Source organism: Eucyclogobius newberryi, unplaced genomic scaffold (genome assembly GCF_026437365.1).
Source record: "Eucyclogobius newberryi isolate DKJ021-1_F unplaced genomic scaffold, fEucNew1.0.hap1 SCAF_1, whole genome shotgun sequence".
Classification (NCBI taxonomy): Eukaryota; Metazoa; Chordata; class Actinopteri; order Gobiiformes; family Gobiidae; genus Eucyclogobius; species Eucyclogobius newberryi.
The window spans coordinates 37243497-37263554 of NW_027315723.1; the positions used below are offsets into that span (position 1 = coordinate 37243497).

General features: G+C 39.3%; 1 protein-coding gene across 1 annotated transcript in view; it reads left to right on the forward strand.

The window, feature by feature from the left end:
• rngtt (RNA guanylyltransferase and 5'-phosphatase) overlaps positions 1 to 20058 on the forward strand; it is a 131539-nt gene that overhangs the window by 72585 nt on the left and 38896 nt on the right. The window contains exon 12 of the mRNA XM_072445413.1: positions 14066 to 14134. Within this exon, the coding sequence (XP_072301514.1) occupies positions 14066 to 14134 (69 nt within the window). The remainder of the gene's footprint in view (positions 1 to 14065; positions 14135 to 20058) is intronic.

The window sequence follows — 20058 nt, forward strand, 5'->3', positions numbered from 1 at the left end:
GCACTAACATGTCCAAGATGTACTTTGGTGCTAGGCCATGGAGAGACTTGTGCACAAGCAGAGCTGCTTTAAAGTCTATTCTCTGAGCCACAGGGAGCCAGTGCAGAGACCTGAGAACAGGACTAATGTGATCATACTTCCTGGTTCTAGTCAGGACCCGAGCAGCAGCGTTCTGGATGTACTGCAGCTGTTTTACAACTCGTTTGGAGAGGCCAGTGAGCAGGCCGTTACAGTAGTCTAATCTACTGGAGACAAACGCATGGATAAGTCTCTCTAAATCTGGTTTTGACACTATATTTTAGATTTTGGCAATGTTTTTTAGATGGTAAAAAGCTGCTGATGTTATTGATTTGACGTGGCTATTAAAGTTCAAGTCTGAGTCCATTATTACCCCCAGATTTCTAACTTGGTTTGTAGGTTTTAGAGCGAGACTCTGGAGGTGACCGCTAACACTTTCTCTTTGTTTCTGTGGGCCAAAAACGATTATTTCAGTCTTGTCTGAGTTCAGCTGGAGAAAGTTGTTTTGCATCCACAAACTGATCTGTTGGATGCAGTGACAGAGTGAATCTACTGGTCCATAGTCACCTGCCGACAGTGAAGCATAGATCTGACTCGTCTGCATAATTGTGATAGGACACATTTTCACTGCGTATCAACTGACCTAACGGCAGCATGTAGAGGTTGAACAGAAGGGGACCCAGGACTGACCCTTGGGGCACTCCACAGGTCAGGGTCATGTGGTCTGAGACACAGCTACCAATTTCAACAAAGTACTTCCTGTCTTCCAGATAGGACCTTAACCAGTTTAGGGCAGTGCCAGTGATGCCCACCCAGTCCTCTAGTCTCTGTAAGAGGATCCCATGATCGATAGTGTCAAAAGCAGCACTCAGATCTAACAGAATTAAGACTGAGGCTTTGCCCGTGTCAGTGTTCAGGCGGATGTCATTTGTCACCTTGACAAGAGCAGTCTCAGTGCTGTGATGAGGTCTAAAACCTGACTGAAAAACATCAAATGAGTTGTTTATTAAGAGGAAATCTGTGAGCTGTTGGTAAACAACCTTTTCAAGGACTTTGCCCCAAAATGGCAGATTAGAGATGGGCCGGTAATGACTCAGTACTGCGGCATCAAGACTGCTCTTCTTTAGGAGAGGCTTTATGACCGCAGTTTTCAAAGACATTGGGAATGTTCCAGATTGAAGCGACATGTTAACTATGTGAGTGAATGGTGCTAACAAACTGTTCAGCACATACTTTAGAAATCTGGTGGGTAACACATCAAGGCAGCATGTAGATGAACTCAGACTGGTGATGATCTCATGGACAGTTTTGTCAGTTACTGGTGCAAAGTGAGTTAGCTCTAAGTGTCTTGGTGGTTTTAGGGTAATTTTTTGCATTGTGGGATTTATAGCATTTTTAATGCCCTGAACTTTGTCATTAAAGAATAATGCAAACTCATTACACTTGGATGTGGAAATGAGTTCTAACGGCAGCTGAGCTGGAGGGTTTGTTAATCTGTTTACTGTGGCAAACAGGACACGCGAGTTGTTACTGCAGCTTCCAATTATTTCAGAAAAATATCTTTCCCTAGTTCTACATAAGATTAGGTTGTACATGTTCAGCTTTTCTTTGTTAATCTCTTTTTGAACCTGGAGCTTTGACTTGCGCCATTTCCGTTCGGCCCTGCGGCACTCCCTTTTCTGTGCCCTGACCGAATCATCATTTCTCCACGGCGCCTTCTGCTTATTTTTAACCATTTTAGCCTTTATAGGGGCGATGGTGTCCAGAACATTCAAAACACTAGATGTAACAGAGTTCAACAAATCATTTACATTAGAACATGAGACATTTTCAAAGTGTATCATTTCCATAAACAGTGCACCTGTGCCATCACTTATGTGTCTCCTCTGAACAACTGCAGGACCAACCGGAGGTTTGGGAGAAACAGACAGGTCAAAGAAGACACAGAAATGATCAGACAGAGCAACATCGATCACATTAACATTTGAAATATTTACCCCCTTTGTAATTATGAGATCTAGAGTGTGTCCTTTGCTGTGGGTGGGGCCTCTCACATGCTGAGTAAGACTGAAGGTTTCAAGAACAGCATCAAGCTCATTAGCGATCACAAATATTATCAACATGCACATTGAAATCACTTGTAATGACCAAACCATCAAAGTCTGTGCATATGACTGAAAGCATCTCAGTAAAATCATCAATAAAACGTTGGCAGTGCTGGGGAGGCTTGTATAAAACAATGAAGAGAATGGATGGAGACCGTTTTAGCTCCATTTTAAAGGATACATACTCAAATGATTAAAACACCCCAAAAGACAACCTGCGGGTAATTATTTCATCTCTAAAGACAGCACAGACTCCACCCCCTTTTTTGTTTTCTCGTGTTTCAGATTCAAACTTAAAGTTGGGTGGAGCAGATTCTATCAGAACTACATTTCCTGTGTTTTTGTCAAGCCATGTTTCAGTTAAAAACATAAAATCAAGATTATAAGAAGAAATAAAATTATTAATTAAGAGAGATTTGTTACAAAAGGATCTGACATTTAGCACAGCAAGTTTCAGACTAGTTTCAGTGGGACTGGGCTTTATCTTTTCACAGGGAATATGAATCACATTTCTCAGATTGAGCCTGGCTCGCATTTTGTTTTTCCATCTGTGTGATGATGTGACTACAGAAATAGCACTAGGGGGGGCTCTTTTTACATAGGGCCCCGGGTTGGTTTGATTTTTAATGTGACAATAAGTCCCGGCAACGCTGAGACCCAGTGCGTCCTAGCTATGGGAGATACCAGGTGAAAGGCGAGGTTGGATGGGTGGTGGGGCTTTTGTAGCCAAGGAGAGTTTGGGACCAGGTGAGAGGCGAGGGGGGATGGGTGGTGGGGCTTTTGTTGGTGTAGTCGGCTTGTGCAGGGAAGAGTTGATACGTATTGACATAGCCCTTGCTATATTGGGCGTGAGTGGAGCCATCTTAATGCCTGATTTGATCAGACTTTCAAAATGGCTGGGAAGGCCCATGGGTGAGGGTGGAGATGAGAAGGAGAATGATGAATCTTTAGTTGGAGTAGATGTTGCAGGGGGAACCCAGGGCTGGTGTGAAGGCAGGGGCGATGACAGGGATGTTGTTGGGCTTGTCACAGATGGGTCCAAGGCCTTTGAAGATTGTTCCTTTGCTGGAGGCGGTGGAGGTGAATGTGGAGCAGCTGGAGCTGAATCCTTTGCTGGTGGTGGTGGAGCAGCTGCTGATGAATCCTTTGGTGGAGGCTGAGGTTGTGGTGCTTTTGATGTTGAAACATTGGCTCGGTCTCTGGCTGATGGAGCAGGAATTCTTCTCTCATTCCTCTCTTCTCTAACTATCTGCTCAGGACCCTGTCCAAGCCCAGTCCAATGCCTCAGAACGTGGAGCAGGTTCTCTGTCAGCACTCTCACTCCACCTCTGCATAGGTGGGGGCCATTTCTCTTAAACAGGTCCTCTCGTTTCCAGAATAGATAGAAGTTCTCAATGTAGTGTAGTCCTCTAGGGGTACACTCTTTGGACAGCCATGTGTTCAGCTGAAGAAGCCGGCTAAACTTGTTTATCCTCCTGTCGATGTTTGGAAGAGGTCCACTTATGAATGTTTTGATTTCCATTTTATCAAGCACGTCGAATAACTTCAAGAAGTCTTTTTTCAAAACTTCAGTCTGTTCCCGCCGCATGTCCACTGCACCCACGTGCACAATCAGCTGTTTAGCTCTTCCATGCTTAGCCATAATATTTGGAAGGATTGACGTTATCTCAGAAACAGTGGCGCTTGGAAAAGAATTTGTGTTTATCTTTTCATGCGTCACGTGACTTATTGCGCCGTCCCCAACTAAACAATCTGCGTGACCTTGGCTCCTGGCACGATCCTCCTCGCTGTATTTTGGCCACGTCATCTTTCCTTTTTTCATTTAATTCCATCTCTGAAAGTGGTAAAAATCTGTTGGTGAGCTGTATTTTAGGTGACTTCACGTTATCTTTGTATCGTTTAGGCTTTGCTCCAAGTTTGTTCCAAGAAACAGCCTGGTCTTTCTGGTTTTTAGACAGTTTTGGAAACGACACAGAGTCACTGCGGTTTAGGTTGAAAGTAGCAGTTTTTCTTGTAAAAAGTGTGCTCTTCTTACCATCGGTTGACACAGGAATGGTATCGTGAAGAACTTTTTCAGATTCCAAAACAAATATCCGTGTTTTCAGCTCATTAATTTCTTGTTGATATTTCCGACAGCGTTCACAGTCTTTCTCCCTTCTTCTCCCGGACATGTCGCTGGCGTCAGACATGTCGTTAAAACTGGAAAAATGTTCTTAAAATCCTTGGTTTACTTGAAAAAGTCTAAAGCAAAAATGTTTGGAAGACAAAAACTGATTAAAAAGCAAAACAAATAAGGAAAGCAGCGATAGCAAGCGGAGCGAGCAAAAAAGCGTGTGCACTCTTCGGAAGCAGGATACAAACTCACTCTGTAGTGTTATTATTGTATTTTTTTTTAATTATAACAATTGGTGAAAACATCAAACTTTGCAACTTTTTATGACACATTTTTGTTATGTTATTGCACATACTTTCATGTGTCAATTTTCTTGTAGTTGGCGTAAAATGACATTTGTCCTTTCTCGCCCGCAGTTCTGTTCTTGTAACACAGTTCAATTTTACGCTGTGTCCACTTATTACATATTATCTCAGCTTGTCCTAAGCCTAGCCCTATTGATTTTTCCGCCTTCCTCAAGTGAATGTCTTTGTCCATGTAGTTGCCTCCATCGGTGCAAATCAATAGCGTAAAATATAATCTCCTGTCTTTCATTTCAAAACCAGCCGGATCCATAGAAAGGCGATTTGTGTGAAATGCTCCATTTGTCTGTAGCAGTGGAGCTTTCCTCGTTTGACTTGGGGCCAATGCGAACATTCCTGCTCGGCCTGTGTGCTCTGATGTGGACTTTGGGATTAATGGCGAAAGTGCACAGGGAAAGGTGCCCTCCAGATCAGCCTGTGGTCTGACCGGAATATCAATCCTAGCTCTTCCTTTGATTCCTTCCTTGTATACCTGCTTCAGACGCTGTAGAGTGGGACCTAATAGAGAAAAATGTACTAGCAAAAAATGTGAGACGCAGTTCTCATTTTTAATAATGTTTAGTATATTTTTGTCAAACTACTACTGTATTTCAATGAGAGAGTGCGTGTAGATCTCTTCTCTAGCCCCTGTGGAGAACCAGTCACCAATCAATATAGGTTATACTGCGTTGTCTGCTGCATAATGTAATTTTCATCATAATTAATTTCCCATACGGCAAATGTCTGCAGCTGAAAATACATTAATGATAAGCAGGAGACAGGCATATCATTTGAGAGGGCTGTTCATGTCTTAATGAGCTCATAAATTACTTCTCACATTAGTAGATTTGACAAAAATGTTGTATTAAAATGACTTGCACCTCTTTCTCCCTGAATTTTATATATATTGTTATTTTTAGACGCCTCCACTCATTTAAAAAATCTAATCAATGTATCAACAGTCAGCTTTTCTGAAATGGATTCCTCACTCTCAGTGGGACGTTTTTCACACCTTTGCAGCGTTTTCATCACCTGTTTTAGATGTGGCAGTTCATCATTTTTGCTTTTTCGTGTGCATGTGTGTGCGTGCGCGTGAATATGTTGAAATTAAAACAAAGTATTTTGAGGGAAGTGGGACCAAGTTATTCAAAGCCTTCGACTTTGATAAATTCTTTGTTTGTGTCCGAGTAATCTAGCATTGAAAACATTATTCTGAAGAAGAAAACACAAATACGCATGTGATTTCTCACTTCCTTGGCAGGTGGTGTTTACTCATAGATTTGACGAAGACCAATAAATGTTATTTTTCTGCCCGGACAAATGCTCCAGTCAGATGTATGAGTGTTCAAAAACAATGAATATGTTGACAAAATTATTTATGCACAATATTCCAGTCACAACATTACAGGGTTATTTTTAAATAGACACATAAAACACATGATTACTTTATTTTATTCTATGTTGTGTTTTCCCACAAAGAGTACGGTATTATAAAAACCACACTGCTCTGAGTTACTGTGCTTTGGTGGTCACCCTTCTTTCAATTCTCGGTCTGAAAAAAAAAACGTTGAAATCCGTGCATGCACCCAAAATATAATTAATGCAAATATTAAGAACTAGATAGATTGAAATATAAGGTATTTAACATTAGGGGTGGCCAAAAATATATATATATATTTTTTATGCTTCGTCGATTCTAATAAAATATTCTGAATCGATGCAGACCTGTCAATAATGCCTTTTTAAGTTTGACTGAAGCCTGTTTGTTTTCCCTGTGTCTCTCCTTCCGTGTCCTGCCTCGCCCGGCTCAAACTCGGCTGCAGCAGTCAGACTGTAGGCTGCTCTGTCCTTAGAGCAGTGCTGTGTCACACACTGACCCACGGGAATGTCTATCTGCTCAGGATTTGTCGGAGGCTTTATTTTGTTCACGTTTAGGTTTTCTAGAAAAGGTGTGCATACACTGCGACTTAAGCTTATTGCATTACATTTTTTTAACACAAAGCTACAGAAACACGATGCACAAATAAAACTGGTGAAACAACAATATAACAATATAAAGAATAAAGGCCCAATGTAGCCTCTACAGAAGATATGAGATGCCTTTTAAACAAAGTAATGACATTACCATGCTGTTCTGCACATTTTAGATGAAAAATGTAGTCAATATTCAAGATGCATCGTTCACACGGCTTGTGAGCCTCTTAATCGTAATTGAATCGAATTGTGAGACACCCAGACTTCCACAAGACCCCACAAGAAAACTTATACAGACATAGAACCATCGGCCGACCAAAAGTGTCGCCCGATTTACGATAGCACAATACAATGAGGACCCTGTCCTTTCATATCTCTATACTTTAAAACCATGACTTTGAAATCAATATGAAATTGAATAAGAAGCCAGTGCAATGAATATAAAATTACAATTTCCCCCAATTTTTTGTGATCAAAACAAATTCAAACATTGTAATTACTATCCATCTACTTTCCTTCTCTGCCTTGTGGTAATAATGTGTGGGTGATGTAGAACAAAAGACAACTTACAACTTCAAGGGGTAAAGAGTTATCTTTAGAGTAGAGCCACTGCTCATCAAGAATCACCTAAGATAGAATAAATATCTTCCAGGGGTTGAGAAAAACGAAGGAAACGCCAGAAGGTGTAGAGTCTTGGCAGACGTCTGCATCTACACCTGGATCATAGTAAAATGTAGCAAAAAGGAAGTCCTTAAACTATACCTGTAACCAGGTATAGTTTATATGAAAAATAATGATTTCCTCTTCCCCCCTGGTCTGATTGTGTCAGTATTTCACATGTAAGCGTCTTCACTCTATTTGAAGCCGTCTTGTCTATGGCCGAAGTGTAACGGTGACAGCTTGATGTCTTAATGGGGTCGTGCTGTTGCCCTCCGCCCACATCACTCTACTGCACCTCGCCTCGCAGCCTGTTCGTGTTCTTTCTGAAGAGGGTTTTAAGCATAAAATCATGGGTCGCCGCTTCTCTGCCCCTCTGTGGTATTTCTCTGAGGAACTTCCTTACTGTAGGATGTGCCAGTGGAAGTCATTTCTTTTCTCTCCATGCAAGGCTTGTCTGTGCTGTTTGAATGTGGTGGTGGGTGTGCTCAGATGGCAGCAGCACTGAAATGGAGCCGCCTACATACCGTTCCCTCCACAAAGGCCCTGGTTCTTCTTCAGAGACTGGCTTTATGCCTTCTCTATGTCAGCGAGATTGTCAAGCCTGTGTGATCTGCTCTGACTCATTCATCATTCTGCCTGCACTGATGTTGCACTGCCGTCCTCAGATATAGACCCAAGAGTTTGTTGTTGCGTTGGAGAAATCTGTGCTCACAAGAAAAGAGTTCAACTTACTAACTAACGAAGTATTTGCTCTTCTAACACTGTACATTGACGTACTGATGTACTCTATTTTGAGGTTTTCCTCTTTTTTATTTAACTGGTTGGGTTGCAGTATTGCAATGAGGGTCTTCAGAGTTTCAAATGTAGATGATGTTTTGAAGTTTTCATGTTTTTCTAATAAAAACTTTGGAACAATACTTGTGGCAAATATTTATCACAGTTTAATATCACTTAAGTGGCGGTTGTTAAAGTAGACAAACTAGCAAAAACTGAACTGAAGATTCTTCTGAAATGTAATTGTGTTAAGTATCTTTTAGGGGGTCATATGCAGTTTTAATTAACTGAAAGAAGTGTATATTTTGTCTGAACAAAGGATGAATTGAGTTGATCATAAATGTCCTGAAATCACAGTTTGAGAAGTTGTTGTTGGAATTAGAAAGTTTCAGAATTGTACCTTGACGTATGACATTATAGTGTTGGGAAGGCTAGGAAATTAATTGTTTACTTTTTGTGTGCACAGACTTGCTTCTGGCTCTGTCAAAGACATTTTGTGGCCTTGTACCATTTAATAAAATGTCACTTGCGGTTTTGATGAAAATCAGCTGTTTGGATTTGGGGATTTTGAAGTATTACTTACATTTTCTGTTCAGTAATTAATCTTCAAGCATACATTTCAAGCTAGAATAGTTGCAATAGTTGTATAGTCATTGTGTACACTTCAAATTAATAATTAATTATTCAATTCTAGTAACATTTTGCCCTTTCCATTTGCAGCCCTTACATAGAACAAGTTACTAGACAACACTGTGTACAGCTTAATCTAATATTTATCCACCATTTACTATTCATCAAGACATTATGCAGTCATTCTTGCCTTTGCTTCTTTGCTCTGTTCGTAGTGAGTGTGCATGTAGATTACTGTTGCATTTTGTCGAGGAAACATCCGGTGTCTTGTACCGTGATGTCTGAAGACTTCAAAGAGACATTTTGCAAAAGATAAAAGGTGCCATCTCACTTTGTTATCCATCGGGTAACGGGACAATTTGATCTAATGTGGTACATGGAAATACTGGCCCATTATATCGCTATTAGCTAAGGTCTTAAAGAGGATGTATACTTTGTCTGTGTATTTATATGACTATAATATATATCATCATTAATTTGCATTGTTTTCATTGTAAACTTTTAATCTATATTTTAAAACTAAAACTGAATAGAAACGGGTCCATAGACTTCCTGTCTAAAACGGCATGCTGCTATGTGATATTATCAACTCTTCATGTACAAACTGTAGTCTGAATGTTATGAATAATTGCATGTAAGTACAAAGCCGTAGGCAGAGATAGGGGGTAGGTGAAGATTTTACATTTTCTTGAACTCAATATGGGACTACTCAAACATGCTTGAATCAATCGGAGAAAGCGAATGATTAGGGAACACTGTAAAAGTTCAGTATGTCCCTGTTAAGTTGCAATTTTAATTTCTTCTGTAAAGCTTTTTTCCCTCATCAAAAACATACCTAGATATGAAAAAAAAAATGGTATTTTAAGGTTGTCTACATAATCGCTCGCTCCCACCTCTTGACCTTAATTGGCGCATTGGAGCACATCTAATCCTTTAAATCAAATTGTTTTTGACAGCAGCTCCCGTTCTAATTATGCCTTCTGTTTTCCAATGCAATGTATGATGGTCTCTTTATGTATTTGATGTTAATTTGCACAGCCTGCTCAAAAGTGTTTTTTAAAAAGACTCTGAATGCCACAAATTGGTCATTATCGTCATGACCACCGAGTTGTCCTCAGCGCTGGCATTGCTGATTACATTTAAATTATTTCATTTTCAATCATTCGGGCATGCGGTGGAGTGTTTTGAAAGGCAACTCTGAGCTCAATGTTGTTTTTCCACTACACAACCTCCCTGCCTTAAATGCATGGCTCTTTGTGCCGGGGCAGATTGGTTGCGCATGATACCTGATACCCGCTGCATTAGCTGTTTCGCTCATTGACCAAGGCAATTTCCTGTCTTTTTGACTATATCTTCCCCAACTTGGCCCTTTCAAATAGCACTTTTAGTAGTTTATTGTTGGCAATGTTATCTTTAATGACATTGTAAAATATCTCTACTGGCTGCACTACATTGAACTATGTAATACCCTATACTAGTACAAAGATATTACACTGAAAAAATATTTTTTTTCTGCAAATACACTGTCAAACTTTAAAAGCAAACACTTTTCAATTTGAAAATGTGTATATTTTTGTATTTAAAATTAAAAAGAGATCTTCAATTATAATATGTTGTCTTCTGAGGAAGGCTGGAAGTAGCTGAAACATCTCAAGGCAGGTAAGCACACACTCAAATATTTTTAACAGTAAAAAGCTGAAGACATAATTGACTGAGTCGGTTAGAAATTGTCATTTTAGTGAGTAACATCTATTTCGCTGGTGTTCTCAACAAGTTGTTAGAAGGTGTTGATAACACAAATTGACCAGGGTTGACCAAGCCTATTTGATTCTATAGCTCTGATTACGCACATTCGCTCAAAGCCTGTAGAGCCTTGACACTACTCGTTCTATTAGACGTACTGTAAATGTTCCCTCATTGAAAGAAAATTTGACAAAGGCTGCAGGCGAATGTTTTCAGACTCCATGAAATTGTAAAAACTCAATATATGTCCAAGCTTGTTGAATCTAACTGCCATAAGGGAATGGTATAAGGTTATATTTGTTTCACTCTCTACTATTATAGATCTTATAGATGGATATAATACAAATATGCACTGTTGCTAGTATACAATGCATACATTTCAATTCACCTTAAATTGTGTAGATTTCCTCTGGGTGCTCCGATTTCCCCTACCACTAAAAATATGTACAATAGGCTCCTCCCCTCTTGGATCAGGACTCCCCTGAAAAAGAGATGCTACATTTCAGTGGGACTTTCCTGGATAAATAAAGGTCAATAAATCAATCGCTCAATTAATAAACCTTTATTGTCATTTGTTGGATAAAATGTGCCACAGTCACACTAACTGCATATTTCATGACTCAAATTTAATTCTCAACAAATGTCATATTTTTTCCTGAAACAAGAAACACTTTTCTATTTTGTATACTGCCATATACCTCATCATCCCAGTTTTAATAAGTAGAGATTGAAAATATCAACTCGACTATACAGTATATTTGATTTGGCATTACATTACTGCAACACTTTCTGAGACATATGATATGTTTTTAGATTGATTTCCTTCCTTCATAGTCAGAGTGGTGGAGCTCTCTAAAGGCGCTGGTTCTGAATATTAAACACACTCTAAAGTCTGAATACCTTCTTATTGACAGTGAGCCTTTTGTTTTTATAGTCAAGGCCACATGTTCATACATTTTCAGTCCATATATTCCCTCAATGTTGTCCTTAGAGCCTGGTCTTGGGATTTGTCTTATACCTAAGCAAACGTTGACCTTCTGTTTTCATTACGGTATGTTCAAGGACCATAAGTAAGACCATGTTTGTGTGTTTTGATCTTTGTATACATTATTATTTGACTCCCTATATTTGGCAGTGTTAATTTAATTCTGTAGCCACTACTGCCCTGATCTGGGGAATTGTGGCTGCCAATCTGCACCGGCAGTCCCTCCAAACACCACCACTTACTCAAACACCACTTTCAAACAAGGGCAAGGGCAAGTTTGATAAGTCTTGTCAGAGGACAGGTCAACACTGCACCATGCAGTGTAGGCAAATACACAGACCACTTATTTTTTTATATCTTGGCAGTATCCAAGTATTACTTCATCAATCTACAATATTACTGGATCATAAATATCACCATCGATTTTAGACATTGTAGAGACTATCAAGCAAGCACATAAATTGCTTATTCCACATTACTGCCGGTCAATATTTCCTAACCCGGGAAGACAGACCTCTCTGCAAATGTTTTGACATTCCAACGCAGACTCATTTTTGAAGGCTGTGATTTCTTGTTTTTCTTCTTACTTGACCGACTTTTGCATTTTAAGCGTGTTTGTAACATAACTGTTTGCAGACTCTGCTATATTTTCCCATCTTCCATCACCATGCCTTCTGCTGCTGCTCCTCATGTGGAAAATGTGCTTTAATCGTACTGTAGCTCTGTGTAGTCCCTGGGGTCTCTCTCTCTTCATATGGCAGTGAAGCTGTGTTGACATTTGGTGTTAATGGGGAAGATGAAGTCGGCTCATTCAGTTATTAATGTCCCAGTGATGTGACGTTTTAGACATGGAAGAAGAATGATTTGTGCAGTAAGATTTTCAGTTTGAATCATTTCAATCTACCATTTTTAGAGTCACCAAACAGGTGTGGTACATATTGTGAAAGTCCACTTTTTCATGGCTTTTTCCATTGCGAATATGTACTTTTGTACTTCTGGGTAGGGCTGGGTGTTGCCAACAAAAATGGAAATATCAACAAATCATAAGCTTCGACTGACAATTAGAAAATGGTAATATAAATCTGTATATAAGTGACAACAGCAAGAGCAGATTGTGACAGAGGCACATTGTGTGGAGGAAGGCGAAGCCAAGAGATAATTGGAACAATGAGGAAGAACGGTGTTGTCTCCACTCATAACATTTTACATAATAACACAATGCAACTTTTCTGGTAGAGGGTCTGCCACCTACTTGCAGCTAAGGAAAGGTTATTGCTCTGTCTGTAAGGTTACACAGTATGGAATTAATCTTATCTATTGTGCATTTATTAAATTACAGATGTATCTATTGCTTTAGGATGCCTTTGAATTTAAAGGCATCCTAAAGCAATAGATAGATGATAGATAGATAGATAGATGTTTTAAAGTTTAAAACATACATTCTTATTGTGAGCTGGCTCACCTTTCCACAGCTCTGACCTGTAACTTGGCCTGCACGCACAAAGTAACCTAGGGCCCTATCTCATATTAAAGGTATTATAATTTAAAGATTGTGTGGCCCTTAAGGAGGCACGTCTGGCCCTACCTTGGACCCTATGGCTAAGAATATCTAGTCCAATCTTGGTGTTCTCGACTTAAAGGATGCATTTACATTAATTCAATTCTAAAATGTGCAATACTAATTCAAATGTACGACGGAGTATAAGGGCCAACCCCCCCAAAAAACAGCCCATAGTGCTCTGATGTGAAACCTATGCACACAAAAAACTCATATGAACAGTGACTTTGTACAAAGTTTAGAAGGGTGAAGAGGTAGAAGTTGAGGGAGCAGATTATTGGTGAAAATGGTCAGAGACTCACTGCACAGGGGAAAGTATTAGTTGCGTTCCCACTTGACCAGTCCGGACTAAACTGATCTGGCTCAGTTGGCGACCATCTTTAGACCGGTTCAATTGACTGTGCGTTCACACTCAGGAGCGAGACTGGGGCCGATTCGGCAATTACACGCCTAACGAACTGTTAGAGAGCAATGTTTAACACTGCATATGTTGGCACTATATTGTGCGTTACGTGCTGTTTAAATAATAAAGGCGTAGCCCCGTGTTACTCTTCTCTCTCCGGAAACAGAGCGGCTGAGCAGCTAAATTGGTGGACTACTTGTAGTATTCTGTAAAGATGTCTACACAAGCAGAAGGCACGGGTAAGAGTTCCCGTGCAGATGCAGAGCAATCCGCAACAATAGACTCAACATGGGCACTCAATTGCCGGTCTCGCTCCTGGCTGGTCCCACTCGCTCCGGAGCGAAAGCGGGGCCGATCTCGCTTCTCGGCCGGGGCGAGTGGAGCGGCTCTAATCCGGCAATTTCACTAATGGGAACAAGTTGGAGCAAAGTGATCCGGGACGGCCCCGGATTAAAACGCAAGTGGGAACGCAGCTATTGTTTGTGATGTCTAAAAGGCCCATCGACATCTATTGTGGGCTTTTGTATTCACTTTTAACCCATCCAAGTCAAGCGCCATTTGCGTCCTGGCCGTGGTGCTGAAAGTGACATTATTCTCGTTAATTAATGACTTTATTCTCGTAGTGCCCTGCATTTTTTTTTTGGGGGGGGGGGGGGCCTTATACTCAGAACAATGTGTCCATAAGTATGTGAATAAAACAGAATGCAAGTGTTAAATTGTATTATACTTACTTTGCTTTTCTATTTTCTTGTTGTTTTCAGCTGTTGGAAGGCAGTTTCACGGCCCAGGTCAGCCACGAAGTAGACGGACTTATCTTCCAGCCGTGTGGGGTGAGCCCACACTTAACTAAGCCACACTGCCCCTGATTTGTATTGCCGTTGTGTTTGCTTTGAGCTCCTACATGAAGACTGAACAGCTTCTCACCACCACCCACTGTTTGTCACTGTCTGTATCAACATAGCCCTCAGTTATTGCACAGGAAGCCCACACTCCCACATCTACTAATCCCTGTCTGGACAAGGTACAGACAAGAAAACTTACTGTACTGCATTGAAGTTTTAGGTCTACTGTATAGTTTCTGAAAACATAAAAGGTGCTTTTTGTAACTTTTCCAGTGGAGTGTCTGCCACCTGCAGATGTTAGTGCTTTGTCAGAAATCTTCCACAGTATTTATGGTGTCTAAACTATCTGTAGTAGTATTTTTGATCATTTATATTTCTTAGAAATATATTTTAAAAAAGCATTCTTACTGTTAGCGTAGTGTGACCCAAGGCAGCTTTGACTATGCTGTGACACTAATCCTTTACTGATTATGGAATGAATGAATGATGCAGTACTATGGTTATCATGAAATAAATCATTCCAATGCATCATTATAGCAATAACAGCTCCATGGAGACAAGCATGTGATATACACTCCTCCCAAAACATAAGCACAAACTTATATGACTTATTACTTATATGACTTAATTCAATGCCTGGCAAATAATTATTTCTACATAAAGCAATTTCATTATTTGTACACTTAAACAATACATTACACTCATCACCCTAATGCTTTGAACAGAAGTTACAGAAACTTATATGTCTATCTATGCTCTTATAACACCCCCCAGTCTTTGAAGTAAAAATAGATTGCATGTATGTTTTGTTCTCACGCAGCAGATATTTTTCCAACATAAAGACCATTTTGAATTCCATATATACATCCCAGGGTGTTATACTCTGACATTCCCCATGCCACTTCTGTATGAACTGATCCTTCAAAGTTCGTCCTACAGTGAGCTTAAGCAAGTTAACATTGGCGATGTCCTGGGTTGTCTATATATAAGAAAGACTGCATCTAAGATATTTTTCACCTGCAGTTACCATGGAGATCTATATCCTCTTGTGTTAAACCGTTGTAATATCAGGTTGTACTTGTTTTCGCTGACCTTACTCTCACTAGATTGCTAAAGCTTCCCCCCAAAATCCAATCATTCTTTTTTTGATAGTTACAGAAATTGGGAACCGGCTCCAGACATCTTTACATTTTTAATATATTTTAGGACCCTAAATTGCAATGTTTCTAATAGTTCTGTTCTTTCACAACCCCAATCTCACACAATATTATTGAGGAAACTAACTTAACAAACAGATCAAAGCAAAAATATATTGGTAAGTCAAGTTTCCGGATTCTTGCAATGACTTCAAAGAGTAGCTTGTGTGTGCAGCTCCTCAAGTGCACTATTGTAACTAGAAAAAACACCTAACTATTCGAAACATGACACAAACTTTAAGATTGATAAAAACAATTGTATTGTTTATACTGTTACTTTTGTTTTGCCACTATTCATTTTTAATTTCCCTTTCCAACAATAATCACACATGTAACTCAAACCGGTCTGTAGCCATCTGTATGCAATAGCAATATAAGGTTTGTGTATGTGTCTTATTATTGGATCACAAATATCAATAGGCTTACTTGCATTGTCTGACAGATATTCCTCCAAATCTTTCACAAATGGGGCAAATAATAACACCAACAGATTTTCGGACCCCTCTCAGACACACATAGGCCTCAGATTTGACTCCCTTCAAGTAAACACATGATTTAATATTGTTGTACATGTTTCTAAGTACTGTCAAGAATTTACCATTGATTCTTATTTTTATCAGTTTATGCCACATAGCTTCTCACCAGACCGTATCAAACACTTTAATATAGTTTATAAAGCACAATACAGAATCTTCTTTACAAAGCAATAAAGTTCAACAATTTGTTTAAATGGAAAAATATGTTCAGTTGTTGAGTAGCCCTTTCTAAATCCAGCTTGGTTCTCACAGAGAGTTAAGTTATCCTCTGGTATAATCCTGTTGTCCAGAATTTTATTTTAAACAAAGTTGCATACATTGGGATAACACTATCCAAAATGTGTTTATTATATTCATTAATAATACTATCAGTTCCTGCAGCCTTTCCTATTTTTCAATTTTGGACAGCCTCTTTAACTTCCTTCTAACTAAAGTCATAGTTTAACACACTGCAATCAGGGGTTCAAGATTATCACACTCGATTATGTGCTCAATTATTTCATAAATTTCCTTCCAGCAGTCTAAGGAGGGACTCCCCTCTCCCTAGAAACTTCCTCCAACTCCTCTGGGGGCATCCTGAGGCGTTCCCAGGCCAGCCGAGAGACATTGTCCCTCCAGTGTGTCCTGGGTCTGTGACTAAGCTCCTCACCCTATCTCTAAGGGCGCCCAGCCACCCGGCGGAGGAAACTCATTTCGACCGCTTGTATTCACAGTCTTATCCTTTCGGTCATTACCCATAGCTATGACCGTAGGTGAGGGCAGGAACGTAGATTGACCGGTAAATTGAGAGCTTTGTCTTTCGACTCTGCTCCTTCTTCACCACAACAGTCCGACGCAGACGCTGTACCATCTAGTTTTCCCCAAGTTACTTTTTCATTAGTACCACGTTAGTTTTGGTTACGTCATCATCTCTTCACCGGTCTCATCTCTTCTTGAGAAACCTTCTCCTTCGTTATAAACACTATTTTTTAGCTGAGGAGTAAATGCAGGGTTACAGCGATGTGGTGAGTTTGATTAAATAAACTACAGTGCTAAAACAAGCTTGTTCTGTTGGTGTGCGTGAGAGCCCTTGTCAAACGACAAATTTTGTTTTAGCAATGCTTTTCATTGCTTGAGGACAGGCCTCGTTTTACCTCTTGTTTTGTTCTGCGTGAATGAACAATTCAAAGGGATTATTATACAATATTGTTAATTATTGGTAACGCAAGAGTACTCTAACACGTTACTTTTATCACCCAGTTGTGCAGTAACATAAAGCGTTAGTTTTCCTGGGTAGTAACGAGGTAACGTAACAAGTTAGTTTACGTTTAAAAGAAACGCTTCCCAACACGAGTCTGCATAACAAGATTAGTATCCAGAGTAACTTCAACTAGACAATCTTTATCAGAAAGAATATGATAGAAAACATGTACACAAAGTATTTCACTTTAGACAAGATAAATGGTGATGCAATCATATAATCAATTACCCTATTATCTACGGTGGTTGCCTTTCCAGAAAAAAAGCCACTACCACATCTTCCATTTACAATCTATATTGAGAGGGGTGTACATCACTTGATTTTCTCTTAAGTAGTATGTTAAAGGATTCTTACAAATACATAAGATTCATCCTTTTGCTCAAGTTCATTGTTCCTCTGGATTTAACTGAAAGCGATCGTCATCTTCACCTATGTGTCCCCACAGATTAGAATGCTATTGTTTTCAGCACCACGTTCAAGAATAATTTGAGCCAACTCGTCAAAGATACTAATATTAGAATACCTTATGGAGCAAAAATGATCAGCTCTTTATCATAATTAAATGTTTGCACACATTATACAATCCTTTAGTTACAGCCAAAATCACTCCTCCTGATTGCCAGTGTTAGTTTATGCCTGTTGGTGACAACAACCTGGAATCCAATGTCCCAAAATGTTCCCACTCTCTCAGGTATGTCAATATTGTCTGTTTTTGTCTTCTAAAACACACAATAACTTGTGTTTTAGTGATAACAATAAACTCAAATGGACGGGGGGAAAATTGGGTTTGAACCAGTGACCCTTGATATAAAGCTGGACATATCAATTACCTACACCAGTTCTACCAAATAAGGCTTTGAACATTGTTAGTATATATTTAAATGCAAAGCACATTTGACTTTGATTTGCCCCTCATTGCAAGTTTCGACCAGCACCCCGGCAGAGACTATTTCAGTGAATAGCCTTTATTTAGATGTGATATATTTTCCCTCACAGTGATATCAGTGAGTCAAGGTCTCCAGCCCTCCATTTTGGCTGTATCTTAAATATGCCCTGCTCAAAACACGAGAAAAATGAGGCAAGAATGTAGCCAGAACCGTGATAAGCATATTGAACAGCAAGGGTATATGGGACAAAGCTGCAGGCTGTTGAATTCTAGGGAAAATATTGACAGCTGTACAGCATTCTATATTTTACTTGTTTTAACACTGAAATATTTAAGAAACTGCATAAAGCCTGAGATGGTGCCACAGCCGTCGAATTGTCATAAATCACAGCAATGTTTACAGTTTCAGAGTAGAATAAAAACTCTTTAAAAGCATCACTCTTAGAAACTCAGTTGCTGTGTTTATTTACAAAGGAAAGACTAGCTATTTCCCATTAAATGTCAGCTGCCTTGCTTTGTTTGTAATGAAAAGGGTCTACAAAGGTCATGTAGAAAGGTAGTGCATGAAACTTAACAAAACCCAGCCCAGTATTTTTGTTACCCTTCAAATGTTTATCTTTTATATGAAAGTGGGACTAAATCAACTTTTTTGCAACTGAATTGTTCACACAGTGTTTTTAAAATAGTATTGATAGCTTTCCCTAATAATTTAAGTGGCAATTTTAGTAGACTAAACACTATGTAAATTTATACTTGCCTTTCTTTCCCTAGTTTGACAATGTTGGTTAATCATTTTACTTGATTGGACACATCTCAAGCATCATTATTCCTAAATTGTACCTGATTTGATACATGTGGTACTCAAAAAGCCAAATATTATCTTTTTGTCAAGTTTGAACCACTCATCAAGTTTCTCATGAAAAAGGAATTCAGTCTCTTTTTGCTAGTAATTTGAGTGTTTAGAAAAACTAAACTGTTTAGGACGCTGTATGCTGTATTTGAGATTCACCATGCACCTTTGCTTTGGGCACTGCAGTCCATTCATCTCCCTAGATCCCATAAACAAGTGTAAATGATGCTGAAAAATTCGTTTTGTCCATCATTAGTCGATGAACACAATGCTCAAATGCTGTCCTTGTCCTCACCTTCTATTCACTTGAGACACATTGGCTCCAGGCCAGTCACTCCAATCGAATTGTTCTGCACCTGCTCTGCATAAAACCTTTAGTCCACAACAGACCATTTTTAATATATTTTTTTCCAATTTTTACATGAACATAAAACAACATCAAAAATGAAATTATAAAAACATAGAACAAGATAAGTGAAGAATAAGATTTGAAAATAAGGGGGTGGCATCCAACGTGAAGAAAGGGTAAAGCATGTTAATCCCATTTTGTCCATTGTCTGTTAAGTTTGTCTATTTCAAAGTTGAGTCCAGATGTGATTTATTTATTTTTTTATTTTTCTTCCCATTGTGCATATGTCGGTTAGGATGTCAGTCCAGTCGGAGCAGTTTGTGTCATTCCTTTTTTTTTGTGATGGCCTTTTTCCCAGCTGCCAGGTGTATGTTCCAAAGGTTTTGAAGCTCAAATACAATTTTCCGAAATGGAATGAGACGGTGGTGTCAAACAGTTGCATTGCCGTCTTGATTTTTGTCCAGTATGTTTGAGCAACCACATTCAGCCCCTTCCTGTGAATAATGAGCACTTCAACATACCAAATATTTTCATTTGATTTTCTTTTACAGTCTGGTAAAAAAAACAAAAAACTATTTTGTCCAAAACTTCTTAAGATTTTCATATCTTTGTTTAATGTATGTTTTAATGAGCTTTTTCCATGTTGTAAGGATATATTTTACCCAGGTATTCTCCACTTCGCTAAATGGCCATTTGTTGTCTGCCAGTAAGGCCTGTACAGGAACCCCCGGCACAACATTACACTCAATATTTTTCCCTTGTGCCTCATACTCCGGGTCACACCAGTACAGCAGTGCTCTGATTTGAGCTGAAATTAAATCATTTTTTCAGACAAGGTAGGTCCCAACCACCTTT